The sequence below is a fragment of the Gorilla gorilla genome, chromosome 20 (genome assembly GCF_029281585.2).
Source record: "Gorilla gorilla gorilla isolate KB3781 chromosome 20, NHGRI_mGorGor1-v2.1_pri, whole genome shotgun sequence".
NCBI classification, from domain to species: domain Eukaryota; kingdom Metazoa; phylum Chordata; class Mammalia; order Primates; family Hominidae; genus Gorilla; species Gorilla gorilla.
In genome coordinates, this window is record NC_073244.2 from 50,990,487 (window position 1) to 51,008,058 (window position 17,572).

At 52.5% G+C, this 17,572-nt stretch overlaps 3 protein-coding genes across 3 annotated transcripts; all 3 read right to left on the minus strand.

Moving 5' to 3' along the window:
• Positions 1 to 629: 629 nt before the first annotated feature.
• Positions 630 to 12,052, minus strand: LOC109024085 (interferon lambda-3-like). Its single transcript, XM_063701190.1, has 5 exons — positions 12,029 to 12,052; positions 5,944 to 6,021; positions 5,534 to 5,696; positions 5,321 to 5,435; positions 630 to 633 (listed from the first exon to the last, which is right to left on the minus strand). The coding sequence occupies exons 1-5, from the start codon at positions 12,050 to 12,052 to the stop codon at positions 630 to 632; spliced, it is 384 nt and encodes a 127-aa protein (XP_063557260.1).
• A 133-nt stretch (positions 12,053 to 12,185) lies between these two features.
• LOC101153729 (interferon lambda-3) lies at positions 12,186 to 13,975 on the minus strand. Its single transcript, XM_019014911.3, has 6 exons — positions 13,793 to 13,975; positions 13,513 to 13,694; positions 13,148 to 13,225; positions 12,739 to 12,888; positions 12,555 to 12,638; positions 12,186 to 12,461 (listed from the first exon to the last, which is right to left on the minus strand). Exons 1-6 carry the CDS (start codon positions 13,800 to 13,802, stop codon positions 12,363 to 12,365), a joined length of 603 nt encoding a protein of 200 aa, XP_018870456.3. The 5' UTR covers positions 13,803 to 13,975; the 3' UTR covers positions 12,186 to 12,362.
• A 1,055-nt stretch (positions 13,976 to 15,030) lies between these two features.
• Positions 15,031 to 17,572, minus strand: LOC109024120 (interferon lambda-4). The gene is made up of 5 exons (XM_031004356.3): positions 17,148 to 17,572; positions 16,643 to 16,714; positions 16,427 to 16,570; positions 16,109 to 16,183; positions 15,031 to 15,951 (listed from the first exon to the last, which is right to left on the minus strand). Exons 1-5 carry the CDS (start codon positions 17,295 to 17,297, stop codon positions 15,853 to 15,855), a joined length of 540 nt encoding a protein of 179 aa, XP_030860216.1. The 5' UTR covers positions 17,298 to 17,572; the 3' UTR covers positions 15,031 to 15,852.

Below are 17,572 nucleotides of genomic sequence, written 5' to 3' on the forward strand. Positions count from 1 at the left end.
GAACATCATAATACTATTGGAGCTACCTATGTGTCCTTCCTGACTTTTTTTTTTCTTTGAGATGGAGTTTCACTCTTGTTGCCCAGGCTGGAGTGCAACGATGTGATCTTGGCTCACTGCAACCTCCACCTCCCGGGTTCAAGCGATTCTCCTGCCTCAGCCTGCATAGTAGCCAGGATTACAGGCGCGCACCACCACGCCCGGCTAATTTTGTATTTTTAGTAGAGGCAGAGTTTCACCATGTTGGTCAGGCTGGTTTCGAACCCCTGACCTCAGGTGATCCGCCCGCCTCGGCCTCCCAAAGTGCTGGGATTACAGGCGTGAGCCACCGCACCCGGCCTCTGACTTTTTGTTTTGTGTTGTGTTATCCTTCCATCGATTTTTCCTTCTGTTTAACCACACTAGATGGGTCGTTTTGTTGCTGAGCCTTACAAAAATGTTATCTTATTATATGTAGTCTTCTATAGGTTGGTGTTTGAACTCAACATTGTATTCCTGCGTCTGTTGGCATTAGATGCTAAGACAGAGCTAGGGGTGTGAAGTTTTTTGGTAGGTGATGCCTAAAGAAATACAAGGGGGAGGAAATAGAATCTGGCAGGAGGAGCCTGAGACCATGATGTTGATCTGATTCATCTGGGAGAGGAAAAAGGTGAGGTGGGATTGGGCAGGGAAAGGCTCAGAATGTGATGTTATTTTTTTCCCTGTAGACACGGAGTCTTGCTGTGTTATCCAGGCTGGTCTCAAACTCCTGGCCTCAAGTGATCCTCCCACCTGGGCCTCCCAAAGTGCTGGGATTACAGGTGTGAGCCACCATGCCTGGCCTGAATAAGATGCATTTCTGGCAATCTTGACCAATGCCATAGGGAGCTCAGAACACAGGTCATTCATTAGAGGAGCCTCCCATTGGGTAGGCACGGCCTGATCTGAGAAGCCATGCTCAATAATCACTGATGTCTTCCCCAGGTCTTGGCTCAAAAGCTGGTGCAGATCCTGAAGGCACCGCCCTGCTTGCAACAGAATGGCACGGTCTTTTTTGAAGGGATGGCTGGGCTCAGTGGCTCACACCTGTAATCCCAGCACTTTGGGAGGCTGAAAGAGGCTGATCACTTGAGGTCAGGAGTTCAAGACCAGCCTGGCCAACATGTAGAACACCCCACCTCTATTAAAAATACACACATGGCCGGGTGCAGTGGCTCATGCTTGTAATCCCAGCACTTTGGGAGGCTGAGGCGGGAGGATCACCTGAGGTCAGAAATTCGAGACCAGCCTGGCTAACATGGTGAAACCCTGTTTCTACTAAAAATACAAAAAATTAGCTGGGCATAGTGGCACATGCCTGTAATCCCAGCTACTCAAGAGGCTGAGGCAGGAGAATTGCTTGAACCTGGGAGGCAGAGGTTGCAGTGAGCCAAGATCGTGCCATTGCACTCCAGCTTGGGCAACAAGAGCAAAACTCCGTCTCAAAAAAGAAATACACACGCCTGTAATCCCAGCTACTTGGGAGGCTGAGGCACGAGAATTGCCTGAACCCGGGAGGTGAAGGTTGCAGTGAGCCAAGATCATGCCACTGCACTCCATCCTGGTGGCACTCCTCTTTGGTTGCCACAGTGCTAAGATTTATCCATGTGGAAATGTGTGGTAGTTCATGTTCCTGCTGCATGGTATTCCACACCCCTCATTTCAGTGATTCATTTGTTAGCAGCTATTTGGGTTGTTTCTAATTTTTTGCTATTACAGCAAACACTGCAAAGAATATTCTTTTTTTTGAGATAGGATCTTGCTCTGTCACCCATGCTGGAGTGCAGTAGCTTGATGATGACTTACTGCAACCTCCACCTCCCAGGGCTCAAGCAATCCTCCCACATCAGCCTCCTGAGTAGCTGGGACTACAGGCATGTGCCACCCCGCCCAGCTAATTTTTGTATTTTTTTTTAATAGAGACAGGGTCTTGCCATATTGCCCAGGTTTGAACTGCTGGCCTCAAATTATCCTCCCACCTTGGCCTCCCAAAGTACTGGGATTACAGGTGTGAGCCACCTCTTCTTTTTTGAGATGGAGTCTCACTCCATCTCACCCAGGCTGGAGTACAATGGTGTGATCTTGGCTCACTGCAACCTCCACCTCCCAGATTCAAGCAATTCTCCTGCCTCAGCCTCCCGAGTAACAGGTGTGAGCCACCACGCCCGGCCAAGTCACCTTTTTCCTCAAAGAACATTCTTTACCACATGTGTCTCTATTGCATGTGTACAAGAGTTTCTGTTGATATATCTTAGATTTGGAATTTCTGGCTCATACAATCTGCATATATTCGACAAGATAATGCCAAAATGTTTTCTATTAGATTCTTTAACACAGCCTTTAACCTTGTACTACATTCCTCTTTTCATTTAAGCTAGCTTGAGTGGGTTTCTATTGCTTGCAATTCTAACCTACCTAACTCATCAAAAATGACTTTTTGATGACAACTCTGTGACATTCCTCCCAAGAGGTCCCCACCCTGACAATAGTCACCTCAGGTTTAGAACTACAGGAGGTTATGGGTGAATGAGGCACAAACACAAGTTTGACACGTCCTTAGCAATACACTCACACTGGCTGGACACGGTGGCTCACACCTGTAATTTCAGCACTCTGGGAGGCTGAGGCAGGAGGATCACTTGAGCAAAGGAATTCAGGACCAGCCTGGGCAACGTAAAAATGTTTAAAAAATGTAAAAAATGTAAAAAAAATGTAAATGTAAAAAACAAAATGCAAAAAATAAAATGTAAAAAAAATAATAGTAGGCCAGGTGCCGTGACTCACACCTGTAATCCCAGCATTTTGGGAGGCCGAGATGGGTGGATCACAAGGTCAGGAGTTCGAGACCAGCCTGGCCAACATGGTGAAACCCTGTCTTCTCCACTAAAAATACAAAAATCAGCCTGGTGTGGTAGTGGGAGCCTGTAATCCCAGCTACTCAGGAGGCTGAGGCAGGAAAATTGCTTGAACCCCAGAGGCAGAGGTTGCAGTGAGCCAAACTTGTGCCACTGCACTCCAGCCTGGGCGACAGAGTGAGACTCTGTCTCAAAAAAAAAAAAAAAAGTAATAAAAAGACTTTTAAAAAATAAGATAAGACATACAGTCACACATGCAGATCCTCGGTCCATGATGATGCCATTTTCCTGCTGCTCTGACCCAGGCACAGCCTCCCTCTGGACATCTTATTAGTTGGCCTAATGACTGCTTGTGATGTTTAAGTCATTTGCAATTAAATCTTCCACAACTTGTAACTGAAAGCATCCTTAGTGATTTTTTCCCTCTTCATTCATTCTTTCATATTCTTACTCTCTGTCCCTCCCTCTTTCTCTCTCCCTTTCTTCTTTTTCTTTTCTTTTTTTTTTTTTTTAAAGAAGGGGTCAGCTGGATGCAGTGGCTCATGCCTGTAATCCCAGCACTTTAGGAGGCCAAGGTGGGTGGATCACTTGAGGCCGGGAGTTCGAGACCAGCCTGGCCAACATGGCAAAACCCCGTCTCTACCAAAAATACAAAAATTAGCCAGCATGGTGGCACACACCTGTAGTCCCAGCAACTCAGGAGGCTGAGGCAGGAGAATCGCTTGAACCCAGGAGGCGGAGGTTGCAGTGAGCTGAGATGGCACCACTGCACTCCAGCCTGGGGGACAGAGTGAGATCCTGTCTCAAAAAAATAAAAATAAAAACAAAAATAACAAAAAGCCAGGGTCTCACTCCATTACCCAGGCTGGAGTGCGGTAGTGGGATCACACTCACTGCAGCCTCGACCTCCCTGGCTCAAGTGATCCTCCTGCCTCAGCCTCCTGAGTAGCTGGGAATACAAGTGCACACCATCATGCCGGGCTAATTTTTTTTATTCTTTGTTTTTTATAGAGATTGGAGTCTTGCTATGTTGCCCAGGCTGGTCTCAAACTCCTGTGCTCAAGCACTCTTCCCAGGACGGCCTCCCAAAGTACTGGGATAATAGGCATAAGCCATCCTGCCCAGCTTTCTCTCTCCTCTGTCTCACACACACACACACAAACACGCACACACACACACACACACAAACACATACAGCTACAGTCACATATGCAGACAAGTGGCGTTCAGTCATTAATAAAGTCACATATACAAGCAAGGTCAATGTCACAGACAAATTACTTTTCTCATTGTTTGTTGTCACAAATTGTATAAAAAGAACAAGAGCAAACATTTTTGGGGGGCTTCACAAACAAATAGGGATCTGGAGGTGGTAATCTAGGCAAGGTAGTTGGTGCATAAATACCTAAGGTAATGGATGGTGCTATGGTTTGAATATTTATCTCCTCCAAAGCTCAGGTGGAAACCGAATCCCCAGTGTGGCAGAATGAAGAGGTGCGGCCTCTAAGAGGTGACTGGATTATGGATTTGTGGACTAATGGATTAATGGGTTGATGTGTTACTATGAGGGTGGCACTGGTGGCTCTATTTATTCATTTATTTAGACAGAGTCTCGCTATGTCACCCAGGCTGGAGTGCAGTGGCATGATCTTGGCTCGCTGCAACCTCCACCTCCGGGGTTCAAGTGATTCTCCTGCCTCAGCCTCCTGAGTAGTTGGGATTACAGGCTTGAGCCACCACAGTCAGCTAATTTGTTTGTATTCTCAGTAGAGACAGGGTTTCACTATGTTGGCCAGGCTGGTCTCAAACTCCTGACCTGAAGTGATCCACCCACCTTGGCCTCCCAAAATGCTGGGATTACAGGTGTGAGCCAACTGGTGGCTTTATAAGAAGAGGAAAACAGACCTGAGTTGGCATGCTTGGTGCCCTCACCCTGTGATGCTTTGCACCACCTTAGGACCCTGCAGAGTCCCCACCAGCAAGAAGGCCCTCAGCAGATGAGGCCTCTCGACCTTGGACTTCTCAGCCTCCAGAACTGTAAGGAATAAATTCCTTTTCTTTATAAATTACCCAGTTTCAGATATTCTGTTGTAAGCAACAGAAAACAGACTAAAACAGACAGATGGCAGGTGGGTCTCAGGGGCAGACACACGGGTCTCCACTGACCACACACTTCAGGTCCCAAATAGAGAGGCAGAAAAGGCCAGGTGTGGTGGCTCATGCCTATAATTCCAGTGATGTGGGAAGGCTAGGAGGGAAGATCGTTTGAACCCAGAAGTTAGAGGCTGCAGTGAGCTAGGACCTCACCACGGCACTCCAGCCTGGGTGATAGTGTATGTCTTTCTTAAAAAAAAAAAAAAAAAAAAAAGGAGAAGGGAAGGGGAAGGTTCAAGACAGTGGAGGCACGAGCAGCCCCAGAACTCTGTTGGGGAGACACTAATTCGTACACCTGCCATCCTCCCCCAGGACCCAAAGGACCCGGGTCTCTCATCTTCCTCGGGGCCTCCTGGAGCTGGTGCAGCCAGTGGTGGAGGCGGCCCCGGGGCCTGGGCCTTGCTGAGGCTGGACCTGTGGGCAGAGGAGGGCGGTGTGTGAGGCGGGGCCTGGGCCACCACAGGGGAAGGATGCTGCTCAGAGCCCACAGATCTGGGTGCCCGAGCCTCGAGGACTCACACAGGCCCCGAGCTGGGAGAGGATGTTGTGGAGGGTGTGAAGGGGCTGGTCCAGGACATCCCCCAGGGCCGGATCAGCATCAGCGGTGACCTCCAGGACCTTCAGTGTCAGGGCCAGCTCAGCCTCCAAAGCCACAGGGCGCTCCCTCACCTGAAGAGAGGTGAGAAAGAGCAGGTGAGGGGAACAGATGGGGGGAGGAGGATAGAGAGGAACAAGTGAAGGTGACAAGCACAGGGGAGAGGGCACAGCCAGTGTGGTCAGGTGGGAGCAGAGGGAAGGGGGAGCAGGTGTGGGGAGAGGAGAGAGGGACAAGGGAGAAGGAGAAGATGAAGGGGCCACTACAGAGTCAGGTGAGCGGGGCTGAGAGGGCAGGGGTGGGCCTGACTCCCCCTCTCACCTGCAGCTGCCTCAGGTCCCAGGTCCTGGGCAAGAGGTGGGAGCGGCACCTCCAGTCCTTCAGCAGAAGCGACACTTCCTAGACAGCAAAGGCACAGGTTAGCCCCAGCAGGAGGGGTGGAGGTTAGACCACTCTGATGGGATTGGAGGATGGCTGACAACAGGATGGGGAAGTTAACTGCTGGGAGGATAGTAGAGGACCCTCTTCTACAGAAGAACATGCGTCAGTCCCTGCAGTAGGAGCATGAGATAGCCCACTGCAGGGAGGGTGGAGGCTAGCCCAGTGAAGGAAGCTGGAGGTCTTCACTCAACAAAGTCAGCATGGTGACCCATAGAGGGTGATGGAGGCTAGCCCACGGCAGGAGGGGCAGGGGGAGACTCACACAGGCCTCGTTCTGTCTATTAAAGCCTGAGCTGCATGGACTTCCTGTCTGGTTCCTGCGCCTTTTTCACCAGGGGGATGCAGTGTCCTGGGCTCCACGGCTTTGGGTCTCTATTCAGTCTTATTCAAAGTCTCTGGCTTCGGTCTCTTCTTCTGGATCTCCACCTGCTGCTCTGGGTTTGGCTGTTTCTGATTTCCAGCTCGGTCTGGGGTATCATTCCTGCCTGAGCTCCAGGGCACACTGTTTAGCTGGGACAGAGGCCAGTCCCACGGGTGCAGAGCGGCCTGAGGCACCGGAAGGGGCAGAGTGGGGGAGGCCCAGGCTGGAGAAATCCAGAGCAGGGTGGGGCCAGGTGCCGCAGCTGCCCCTGGGGAAAGAGAAAGTGACACATGCCCGGGCCGGGCTCTGTGTTCGCCTACAGGAAGGTGACTTCCTGAACCACACATGCCTGGGGCTGTAGCAGCTTCAGCCTCAGGAGGAGGATGCCCCCAGGGCAGGACTAGGGTTTGAGGGGGGGGTGAGGGGCTTGTGTGTCTGCAGATTGCTCAGATGTGGAGGGGGGTGGCTGAGGGAAACCCAGGAAGTATTTCCCTGAGGGGTGGAAGGGGGGACTCTAGAAGGAGACTGCTTAGGGTAGGGGAGACCACCGAGGGAAAGGGACACTGTGGGGATGGGAGGACGGAGTCAGTGAGGCCAAGACCACAGAGTATAAAGAAAAGGACAGGCCACTTTGGTACGCCAAGGCGGGAGGATCACTTGAAGTCAGGAGTTCGAGACCAGCCTGGGCAACATAGCGAGACCCCCGTCACTACAAAAAAAAAATTTTTTTCGACTAACCAGGCATGGTGGCATGCCCCTGTAGTCCCAGCTACTCAGGAGACTGAGGCAGGAGGATCACTTGAGCCCTGGAGTTCAAGGTTGCAGTGAGCCATGATTGCACCACTGCACTGCAGTCTGGGTGACAGAGCTAGACCTCATCTCAAGGGAAAAAAGGAGAGCCCTCCCTGCACTCCCAACTCTCCCCAGCCTGCCATCAGTTGGGGGGTGGGGGAGGCAGGAACAGGGGAGTGACAGTGTCTACTCAGGAATTCAGGTACAGCTGAGGGCTTCAAAGGAAGCAGGTTGATTGTAACAGACCCATTCCTTTATTCATTCATTGAATCTGTCATTGATTCAAAAAGTATTTATTGAGCAGGAACTATGGGCCAACACTGTCCTGTGCACTGAGGGCCCAGCAGAGAACAAAATACACAAAATTCCCTGTCTCTCAAGGAGCTGACATACCAGTGGGAGAGTCAGGCAGTAACAAATAAGTTAAATATGTACAATGTCACTGAGAGAAGCGCTTTTGAGAAAAATTATGCTGCAGATGGAGCCGGCTGAACCCAGAAGAAGTTGCCTGCTCTAAGGCAGCCAGAGAAGGGGACATCTAGTTGAAAACCTAAAGGAGGAGGGAGGGTACAGCATTCTAGGCAACGGGAACAGCCAGTGCAAAGTGAGGACAACGACAAGTTCCTCTAACGCATGCCACCCTGTCCCGGAGGCTTTACACATGCAAGAGCAGTGAATTCTCCCAACACCTCTGAGAAAGGTACCATGCTTTCTTCTACCTTGAAAATGAAGAAGCTGGTACTCAGAAAGGTTAAGAGACTTGGCCAAGTTTACACAGCAGGTATGTGCTAAGAGCAGTCTGAGTTTTCCCTGACACTCAGGCCTTAACCCCTGCACCTCCTGCCTTCAGAGGTTTTGAGTTTTTCTTTTTTTTTTTTTTCTTTTGAGATGGAGTCTCGCTCTGTTGCCTGTCGCCCAGGCTGGAGTGCAGTGGCATGATCTTGGCTCACTGCAACCTTCACCTCCCAGGTTCAAGCGATTCTCCTGCCTCAACCTTCCGAGTAGCTGAAAACCATGTGTATTCCTGGGCCTGTGGATTTGGAAGGGCAGGGAAAACCATGTATATTTTCATTTGGAAGGGCAGGGAAAACCATGTGTATTTTCATACAGGCATCCGCCACCACACCTGGCTAATTTTTGTATTTTTAGTAGAGATGGGGTCTTACCATGTTGGCCATGCTGGTCTGGAACTCCTGACCTCAGGTGACCCTCCCACCTCAGCCTCCCAAAGTGCTGGGATTACAGGCCTGAGCTACCGTGCTGACCAGCGGTATTGAGTACCTTGAAGATACTTTTTTGAGTCCTTGGTCACCTGAATTCTGCCCATCCAGGGAGTCCCTTGAGGAAACCTGGGGGCTGATCTTGCCGTGTGCACATGTGCTCCGAAACCCTCTTGCCCCTCCATCCTCAGCATTATTAGATATGGAGACTAGTACTGGCCACCAAACCCAAGACTACGTTCTCTAGCATCCTGCATGCTAGGGATGACCATGTGACTAACCCATCACCATGATCTAGGCCTTAAAACACAGGGTGGGTGGTCCCTGCTCTGTTTCCTATTGTCACCACTGAAAAACATGTCTGAGAGCCGAATCCTGCTGTACAGGTGAGAACAATCTCCAGGGCAGGGCTTCTAACCTGGCAGAAGAATTCCTGGGCCTGTGGATTTGGAAGGGCGGAAAAACTATGTGTATTCTCACTAACCTCTGTCTGAAATTTGATATTTCCTGAATGTATGTTTCTTATACCTGCCGTAACAAATGACCCCCAACTTAGTGGGGTAAAACAACTCAGACTTTCCAGGGATGGATAGATGGATGGACAAAATATAGTCTACACATATGATGGAATATGATTCAGCCTTCAAAAGGCAGAAAATTCTGGCCGGGTGCAGTGGCTCCCACCTGTAATCCCAGCACTTTGGGAAGCCGGAGCAGGAGGATCGCTTGAATCCAGGAGTTCCAGATCAGCCTGGGCAACATACGGAGGCCTCATCTCTATAAAAAATTTAAAAATTAGCCAGATGTGGTAGCACACATTTGTAGTGCTGGCTACTCAGGAAGCTGAGGCAGGAGGATCACTTGAGCTGAGGAATTTGAGGCTGCAGTGAGCTGATTGCACAACAGTACTCTAGCCTGGGTGACAGAGCAAGACCCTGTCTCTAAACTTAAAGACAGAGAGAGAGAGTCCAGGTGCGGTAGCTCATGCCTGTAATCCCAGCACTTTGGGAGGCCTAGGCCAGTGGATCACCTGAGATCAGGAGTTCGAGACCTCTGGCTAACATGGTGAAACCCCGTTTCTACTAAAACTACAAAAAATTAGCTTGGTGTGGTGGCAGACACCTGTAATTCCAGCTACTCGGGAGGCCGAGGCAGGAGATTCACTTGAACCCAGCAGGTGGAGGTTGCAGTGAGCCAAGATCGCGCCACTACACTCCAGCTTGGGCAACAAGAGCGAAACTCTGTCTCAAAAAAAAAAAAAAAAAAAAGAGAGCAAGAGGAAGGAAGGAAGTTCTGTCACATGCTACAATAAAAATGAACTTTGAAGACATTATGTCAGTGAAATAAGCCAGTCTCAAAAGAACAAATGCTGTATGATTCCCCCTACATGAGGTGCCGGGAGAAGTCAAATTCCTAGAAACGGACGTGTCTAAATATTTGCCGGGGTAGCGGGAGGGGTTAATAGGAAGTTGTTGTTTAATGGGTACAGAGATTCAATTTTGTAAGATGAAGAGACTTCTGGAGATTGCTTGCCAAACAATGTAGCAAACACCACTAGGACCAGACGCGGTGGCTCACACCTGTAATCCCGGCACTTTGGGAGGCCAAGGGGGGCAGATCACTTGAGGTCAGGAGTTCGAGACCAACCTGGCCAACATGGCAAAACCCCATCTCTACTAAAAATACAGTAATTAGCCAGGCATCTGACTGGCTAATGGCACGCACCTGTAGTCTCAGCTACTCAGGAGGCTGAGGTGGGAGGATCACTTGAGCCTAGGAGGTCAAGGCTGCAATGAGCTATGATCATGCCAGTGCCCTCCAGCCTGGGTGACAGAGCAAGGTCCTGTCTCAAAAAAAAAAAAAATAGAATAAATAAATAATAAAATTGCACTACTGAACAATGTGCTTTAGAAAGGATAAGATGGTACATTTTGTGGGTTTCCCACAATTAAAAAAAATATTTAAATTACCTGAACAAAAAGAACAAAACAAAATGCATGCACATTTCTATTCCTACAGTTCTGACAGTCAAGATGTCAGCAGAGTGGGTTCCTTCTGGAAGCAGCAGGGGAGATCTCTCTCCTTTCTCAGCCTCTGGGGGTGTCCAGCATGCCTTGACCCTGGTTCCCTTCCTGACATCACTCCAACATCCTGTTTCTGTGGTTACATCTTCCGCTAATGATGCTGACCCCAGCCTCCTTCTTAGAAGGACTTTCGTGATGACATTGGGTCCAGGTGGACAACCCAGGATAACGCCCCCATCCCAAACCCTTAACTTACTCACATCTGCAGAGTCCCTCGTGCCATGGAACATAACATATTCCCAGGTCCAGGAATCAGGAACATCTCTGGGGACCAGTCTTGTGTCTAGCACGAATCCATTACAAATACAGAAACACACCACAACAGTGTTAGCAGAACTTGTGACTTTGTCACCAAAAGAAATCACAGGCATTTCCTATCACGTTATCTTCCAGCAGGCGCCTTGAAATATCATTTATGCTCATCTCTGCTTCTAAGTCACAGTGGTTATTAAAGCTGCCACAGGTGATTTTTTACTTAATGCATTCATGAGGAAGCACATGAATTGCTATGTCACAGTGTGAAAAAATATTTTGATCACTGTATTACAATCAGAGTTGGATTCCTTTGTCCTGCGCATGTTCTTTCATTCTGAGAAGGGTCCGTAGGCTTTTCAAGGCTGCCGTGAGGTCTGGTGGGTGAAGGTGATGAGGGAGCCCTGTCTTGGGGACTGTGGAGCACATAACTGCCAGGAACCAGGGCCCCTGGATGACTGGGTGGGACCATCCTGCCAGGGGGAGCGCTCACCTTGGGAGGAGGAGCTGGTGGAGAATGACACTCTGTGGTTTGTCATCCATGATCACTGTATTTGGGGGACTCTTTGTTCCAGCAGCTCAGCCAACTCTACTCAGCAGGGGTCCCTGATCCAAGTTGTCCTCCTCATTTGTAGGGGCTGAACCAGGGTTAGTGAGACCTCATGTTTGCTTATACAATTCAGGGGCTTCTTGGAAAGAGAATGGGCTGGACCCGGTGACTCAAGCCTGTAATCCCAGTTCGGGGAGGGGCTGGAGAGGGTGGAGGATGGTGCCAAGGAGAGAGAATCACTTGAGCCCAGGAGTTTGAGGCTACAGTGAGATGTGATCATGCAAGAGACAGGATCTTGCTGTTGCTCAGGCTGGTCGTGAACTCCTGACCTCAAGCAGTCCTCCCATCTCAGCTTCTGCCAGTAGCTGGGATTATGGGCTTGTGCCACCACGCCCAGCCAATTCTCTAATTTTTTATAGAGGCAGGATCTTGCTATGTTGCCCAGGCTGGTCTGGGCTCAAGTGATCCTCCCAACTCAGCCACCCAAAGTGCTGTGATTACAGGCTTGAGCAATCGCATCCAGGCTCTAAATTAATTTTAAAGATGCTTCATTTCACCCAATACATCCAAAGTGCTATCATTTCAACATCTAATGAATATATAAATTATAATTAAGCTGTTTTACTTTCTTTTTTTCTCCACAGTAATTCTTCAAATTCTGGGGTATGTTTTACACTCACTGAAAAAATGAGGTTGCACCACCTACATTCCAGGTGCTCGATAGTGACATGTGGCCCGGGGACCCCAGTGGACAGCACAGACTCAATGAACCTGCTGTTCTAGATGCTACTTTTAGGGTAATTTGTTATGGCAGCAATGCAAAGGAAATACACACCAACGCACACACAGTCCCACGTCATGGGTGTCTTTTCCTCATTGTTTATTTCAACAAGGATTATAAAAAGTAGAAAAATAAACATTTTCCTGGAGGTGAGTTGGATTTACATACACAAATACATAAATAGCGACTGGGTGGCAATAAATTAAGACAAGTGGCTAATTTATAAATAAAATCTCAGGTTGCATGACTGGTGGGAGGGTCAGACACACAGGTCCCCGCTGGCGACACAATTCAGGTCTCGCGTGAGGAGGCGGAAGAGGTTGAAGGTGACAGAGGCCTCGAGGCAGCCAGGGGACTCCTGTAGGGAGGAGGGGATGGGTCAGGGGCTGTCCAGGTTCTGGGCTCCCAGTGGCTCCCCAGACCTCAGTCCCTCTCTTCCCGGGTCACTCACCTTTTCTGGAGCCTCCTGGAGCCGGTGCAGCCAATGGTGGAGGCGGCCCCGGGTCCTGGGCCCTGCCGTGGGCTGAGGCTGGATCTGTGGGCAGAGGAGGGCGGTGGGTGAGCTGGGGCCTTGGCAAGGGGAAGGACGCTGCTCAGAGCTCACAGACCTGGGTGCCCGGGTCCCGACGACTCACACAGGCCCGGAGCTGGGAGAGGATATGGTGCAGCGTGTGAAGGGGCTGGTCCAAGACATCCCCCAGGGCTGGGTCAGTGTCAGCGGCGGCCTCCAGAACCTTCAGCGTCAGGGCCAGCTCAGCCTCCAAAGCCATGGGGCGCTCCCTCACCTGAGGAGAGGTGAGAAAGAGCAGGTGAGGGGGCAGGTGAGGGGAACAGGTTGGGGGAGGAGGATAGAGAGGAACAAGTGAAGGTGACAGCCACAGGGGAGAGGGCACAGCCAGTGTGGTCAGGTGGGAGCAGAGGGAAGGGGTAGCAGGTGTGGGGAGAGGAGAGCAGGACAATGGAGAAGGAGAAGGTGAAGGGGCCACTACAGAGCCAGGTGAGCGGGGCTGGGAGGGCAGGGGTGGGCCTGACTCCCCCTCTCACCTGCAGCTGCCTCAGGTCCCAGGTCCTGGGGAAGAGGCGGGAGTGGCACCTGCAGTCCTTCAGCAGAAGCGACTCTTCCTAGACAGCAAAGGCACAGGTTAGCCCCAGCAGGAGGGGTGGAGGTTAGAACATCCTGGTGGGATTGGAGGATGGCTGACAACAGGATAGGGGAGGTTAACTGCTGGGAGGATGGTAGAGGACCCTCTTCTTCAGGAAAACATGAGTCAGTCCCTGCAGTAGGAGCATGAGATAGCCCACTGCAGGGAGGGTGGAGGCTAGCCCAGTGAAGGAAGCTGGGAGTGGGAAAGCATGGTGACCCTTGGAGTGGAGGCTAGTCCATGGCAGGAGGGCAGGGGGAGACTCACTAAGGCATCTTTGGCCCTCTTAAAGGCCTGCAGCTCCTGTGGAGACAGGGACTTGAACTGGGCTATGTGGCAGCCCCTTGCATCCAGGAGAGCCCCGCGGAGCCTGGCGACAGGAACTGCTCCAGTCATGGTCAGCACTGCGGCCATCAGCACCAGCACTGGCGTGCAGCCGCCGGTCATGTCTGTGTCACAGAGAGAAAGGGAGCTGAGGGGATGGAGAAGCTGCCCCCTGAGGGCAGGGGCTGCAGGAGCTGAGCACGGACAGAGATGTGGGACTCACCTAGTTTCATTCCTGCTCTCTGGTCTTTGTCAGCAGAAGAAACACTCTGAGGCTGTCACCCAGGGTCTGTTTGGGTCTTGTTTGGAGTCTCTGTTCTTTTCAGTCCCCTCTTCTGGATCTCAGACTGTGTCCTGGCTTCAAGTCTTTCTGTCAGTTTTGAGCTCTGTCTGGGATGTAATTCCTGCCTGAGCTCCATGGGGCAGCTTTTATCCCTGACAGAAGGGCAGTCCCAGCTGATGTAGGAAAAGTGAAAACACAGCCTCAGGTAAGACACCGGCCACCAGGGGAGCCCCAGGCTGGGAAAGCCCAGAGCAGGGCAGGGCCAGTGAGCCAGATGAGGAGCTGGAGGGAAAGAGAAACTGATGGAGGCTCAGGGGTAACCTACAGGAAGGTATGTTCCCAAGAGGATTCCACCTGCTCTGGTTTTGTTGTTGTTTAAGACAGGGTCTCACTCTGTCACTGGAGTGCAATGGCATGATCACAGCTCACTGCAGCCTCAAACTCCTGGGCTCAAGCCATCCTCTCACCCAGCCTATTAAAGTGCTGAGATTACAGGCCTGAGCCACCCCTCCTGGCATATATATATATATATACATTTTGAGACAGGGTCTTGTTCGGTCACCCAGGCTGGAGTGCAGTGCAAAATCTTGGCTAACTGCAACCTCCGCCTCCTGGGTTCAAGCGATTCTCTTGCCTTAGCCTCCCAAGTAGCTGAGATTACAGATTCGTGCCACCATTCCCAGCTAATTTATATATTTTTAGTAGAGATGGCGTTTCACCATGTTGGCAAGGCTGGTCTCAAATTCCTGATGTCAAGTCATCTCTCTGTCTAGGCCTCCCAAATTGCTGAGATTTCAGGCGTGAGCCACCACGCCCAGAGGCCAATATTTCTTAATTGCCCAGGCAAGGAAGGACTCAGGAATATGAGGCTCTGCTCAAGAATTGAGGTGTGACGAAGGACTTGAAGGACACCAGGTGGGTGCTGTCTTTCTTAGGGAAGTTCAGGCAGTGGTGAAGAGCATGGGTCTTGGAGATGAAGGGTCTGGGGTTCAAACCTGGTTCTGACCCTCACTAGCCGTGTGACCTTGGCAAGGAGGGGTGCATTCAGCAACGCAGATTGCTGATGCACAGATTTGGAGAAAAAATTAATAACACAATTGTTTGTGTATTTATGTGAGTGATTATTTAATAGAATCCACTCATTAAGACCATACTAGGACCTCAGCTGGAGAGTTTAAAACGTGATCTCAACGGACACTACTCCTCCACAAGGCAAGTATGCTAACCCATCCTATAGGTGAGGAAACAGAGGCTCAGAAAAGTAATTTGCCCTGAATTCCACTGTAATTAACTGGCAGAGTCAGAACTGAAACTCAGGCCACCTGAGTCCCTGGCTCGGCCTCTTTTTTTGCTGTAAGGCGCACCTCACAATCATCATACGGAAAACAACCAATGCGATCAAAACACTCTTTAATAACTGGCAATAAATTTAAACCAGGAGACAGAATAGCAAATACACAGGAACTTCACAAATACAAACAACACACGTAAGGGAATCCAAAGAACCACAGTCGGTTAAGGACTCTTGGGCCTTTCACTACCAAATCCCTCATGGATTGGTGTCCCTTAGATGCCGGATCCAAGAGTCACGGATTCACAGAATCTCAAAGCTGGCTGTGGGGCTACAAATCCGGGGTTAGGACCTGGTGTTGGGGGTGTCCTGGTAACCACACAAGGAGGAACTGGTCCCTGTTGCCTGGGGTCAGCCACGGTTTCCAGAGCTCAAGTCTCTTCCTGCCATAGCAACCGTTGGAGGGTCGTACAATGCACCCCGAGGAAATATCGTGGCTTCCTGGAGAACTGTGGTCTCTTCCCTGTAGAAGGACCCGCTCCTCTTGTATCTGAGACAGTGGATCCAAGTCAGTCCCAAGGCTGCGAAGAAGTTCTCGTGCCTCAGCACCCATTGACTGAGAGCCTCGCCCGGCCAGCCCAATGGACGACAGGAGCTGCTTTCGGCAGCCAATGGCGTGGAGGTTTCGGCGGTGCCAGAGGGGGCGGGGTCAGAGGCAAGGCCCAGAGTGTGCAGCCAGCCGGAGCTCCCACGTGAGCAGGCGCAGGAGGTTGAAGATCACGCTGGCTTCGCGGCACCGAGGCGAGTCCTGGAGCCAGGGAGGGAGGGCAGCGGGGCTAAGCCAGGCTCTTCCCCCCGCCCCCGGAATCCCCCTCCAGTCCCGCTGCTCCCAGCCTCAGTCCCGTCCTTGTCAGCCTCGCCTGGTCCTCCCTGCGGGCTAACCCTGTATTGCCTGTTGCACTCACCGCTCTCCGCGGTTTGTGACGCCTCCTCTGGGCCCCGGGGACCTTCCTGGAGGGGGCTGGCCGTGCCAGCTCAAGCTGGAGGTGGGACATGAGGCAAATGGAAAAGGCGAAGGACGAAGCCCCCTCTGCATCTGCCCGTGGCCCTCCCAGCCGCAGACCCAAGCCCGGATTTCAGGACACCCAGAGGACCCGACTCCGGTCTGGATGGGTTTTTCCGCTAAGCAGGACAGATTGGCAAAGCGCTGGGGCTCGCCGTGGGCCTGAGGATGCAGAGAAGCTGGCGGGGGAGAGGGGCGGCGGGGCGCGGCCGTCACTCACGCAGGCCGCCACATCCCTCCCCGCGGCCGCTAACAGCTCCAGGATCGGGCCGGCGCCGGGGAGCAGCTCCGACCGGTGCAGGCCACTGAGCACTGCCTGGGCGTCCGCGATGCCCCGGGCCACGTGGCGGAGCCGAGCGCAGGACTGCGGGGACGAGAGGGCGTTAGAGCGGGCCGCGCCCGGGCCATGCCTCTCCCGCCCGCTCCCGGGCCTCACCGACGGCCGCGGAGGATCCCTCCTGGGGCGGAAGGAGCAGTTGCGCTGCCCCCAGCTCAGCGCCTCTTCCTCCTGCGGGACAAGCGGCGCTTATCGCATGCGGCTAGGCCCCCTCGCCAGGGCCCCTAACCTCTGCACAGTCTGGGATTCCTGGACGTGGATGGGTACTGGCAGTGCACGGTCGTGCCTGTCGTGTACTGAACCAGGTAGCTCCCCGAAGGCGTGAACGAGGGTTGAATTGCACCCCGCGCTCCCCCAGCAAAGCCCCTCGCCCCGACCTGGAGCCGAGTCCTCCCGGCAGGGCTCCCTTCTGTGATTGACCCTGAGCCTGCGTTCGCGCTGACGGCGGGGACTGCGGGGCTCTCGTGGTGGGAATTGTGGGCGCTGACATAGGAGAGGCGCCTGCTGGGCGCTAGGACGCAGGACCCCTTGGGACAGGAACGGGTGTGTGGGAACCCCGTGGGGCCAGGGTCCCAGGGGGCACAGGGGCTGGGCGGTGACTTACGTAGCGGTCCCTCAGCGCCTTGGCAGCCGCCAGCGTCCGGGGCTCCAGCGAGCGGTAGTGCGAGAGCAGGCAGCGCCGGGGGGCCGCTGCGACCACCGTGCACACGACCCACAGCCCCGCGGCCACTGCGGCCCAGACACTCGGCCGCATCTCTGCTTCTGCAGCAGGCGAGAGACGTCAGGGAAGCCAAAGAGAGGGTCCAGCGCGTCCAGCCCCCCGCCTTGGGTTAGGCTCCCAGGGAAGGCAATGCTCGGGGCGTGAAGGCACAGCACACACAGTGGGAGAGAGAGTGGGAACCGGCCCCCTCCTCGCCTTGGCCTCTGCCCTCACTCCTGTCTGCAGTGCACCCTCTGTGCCTCGTGCTGCAGCAGGTGCTGCCGTCCACTGTCCCCTGGGAGGCGTCCAGAGCAGTCTCCACCTGGGCA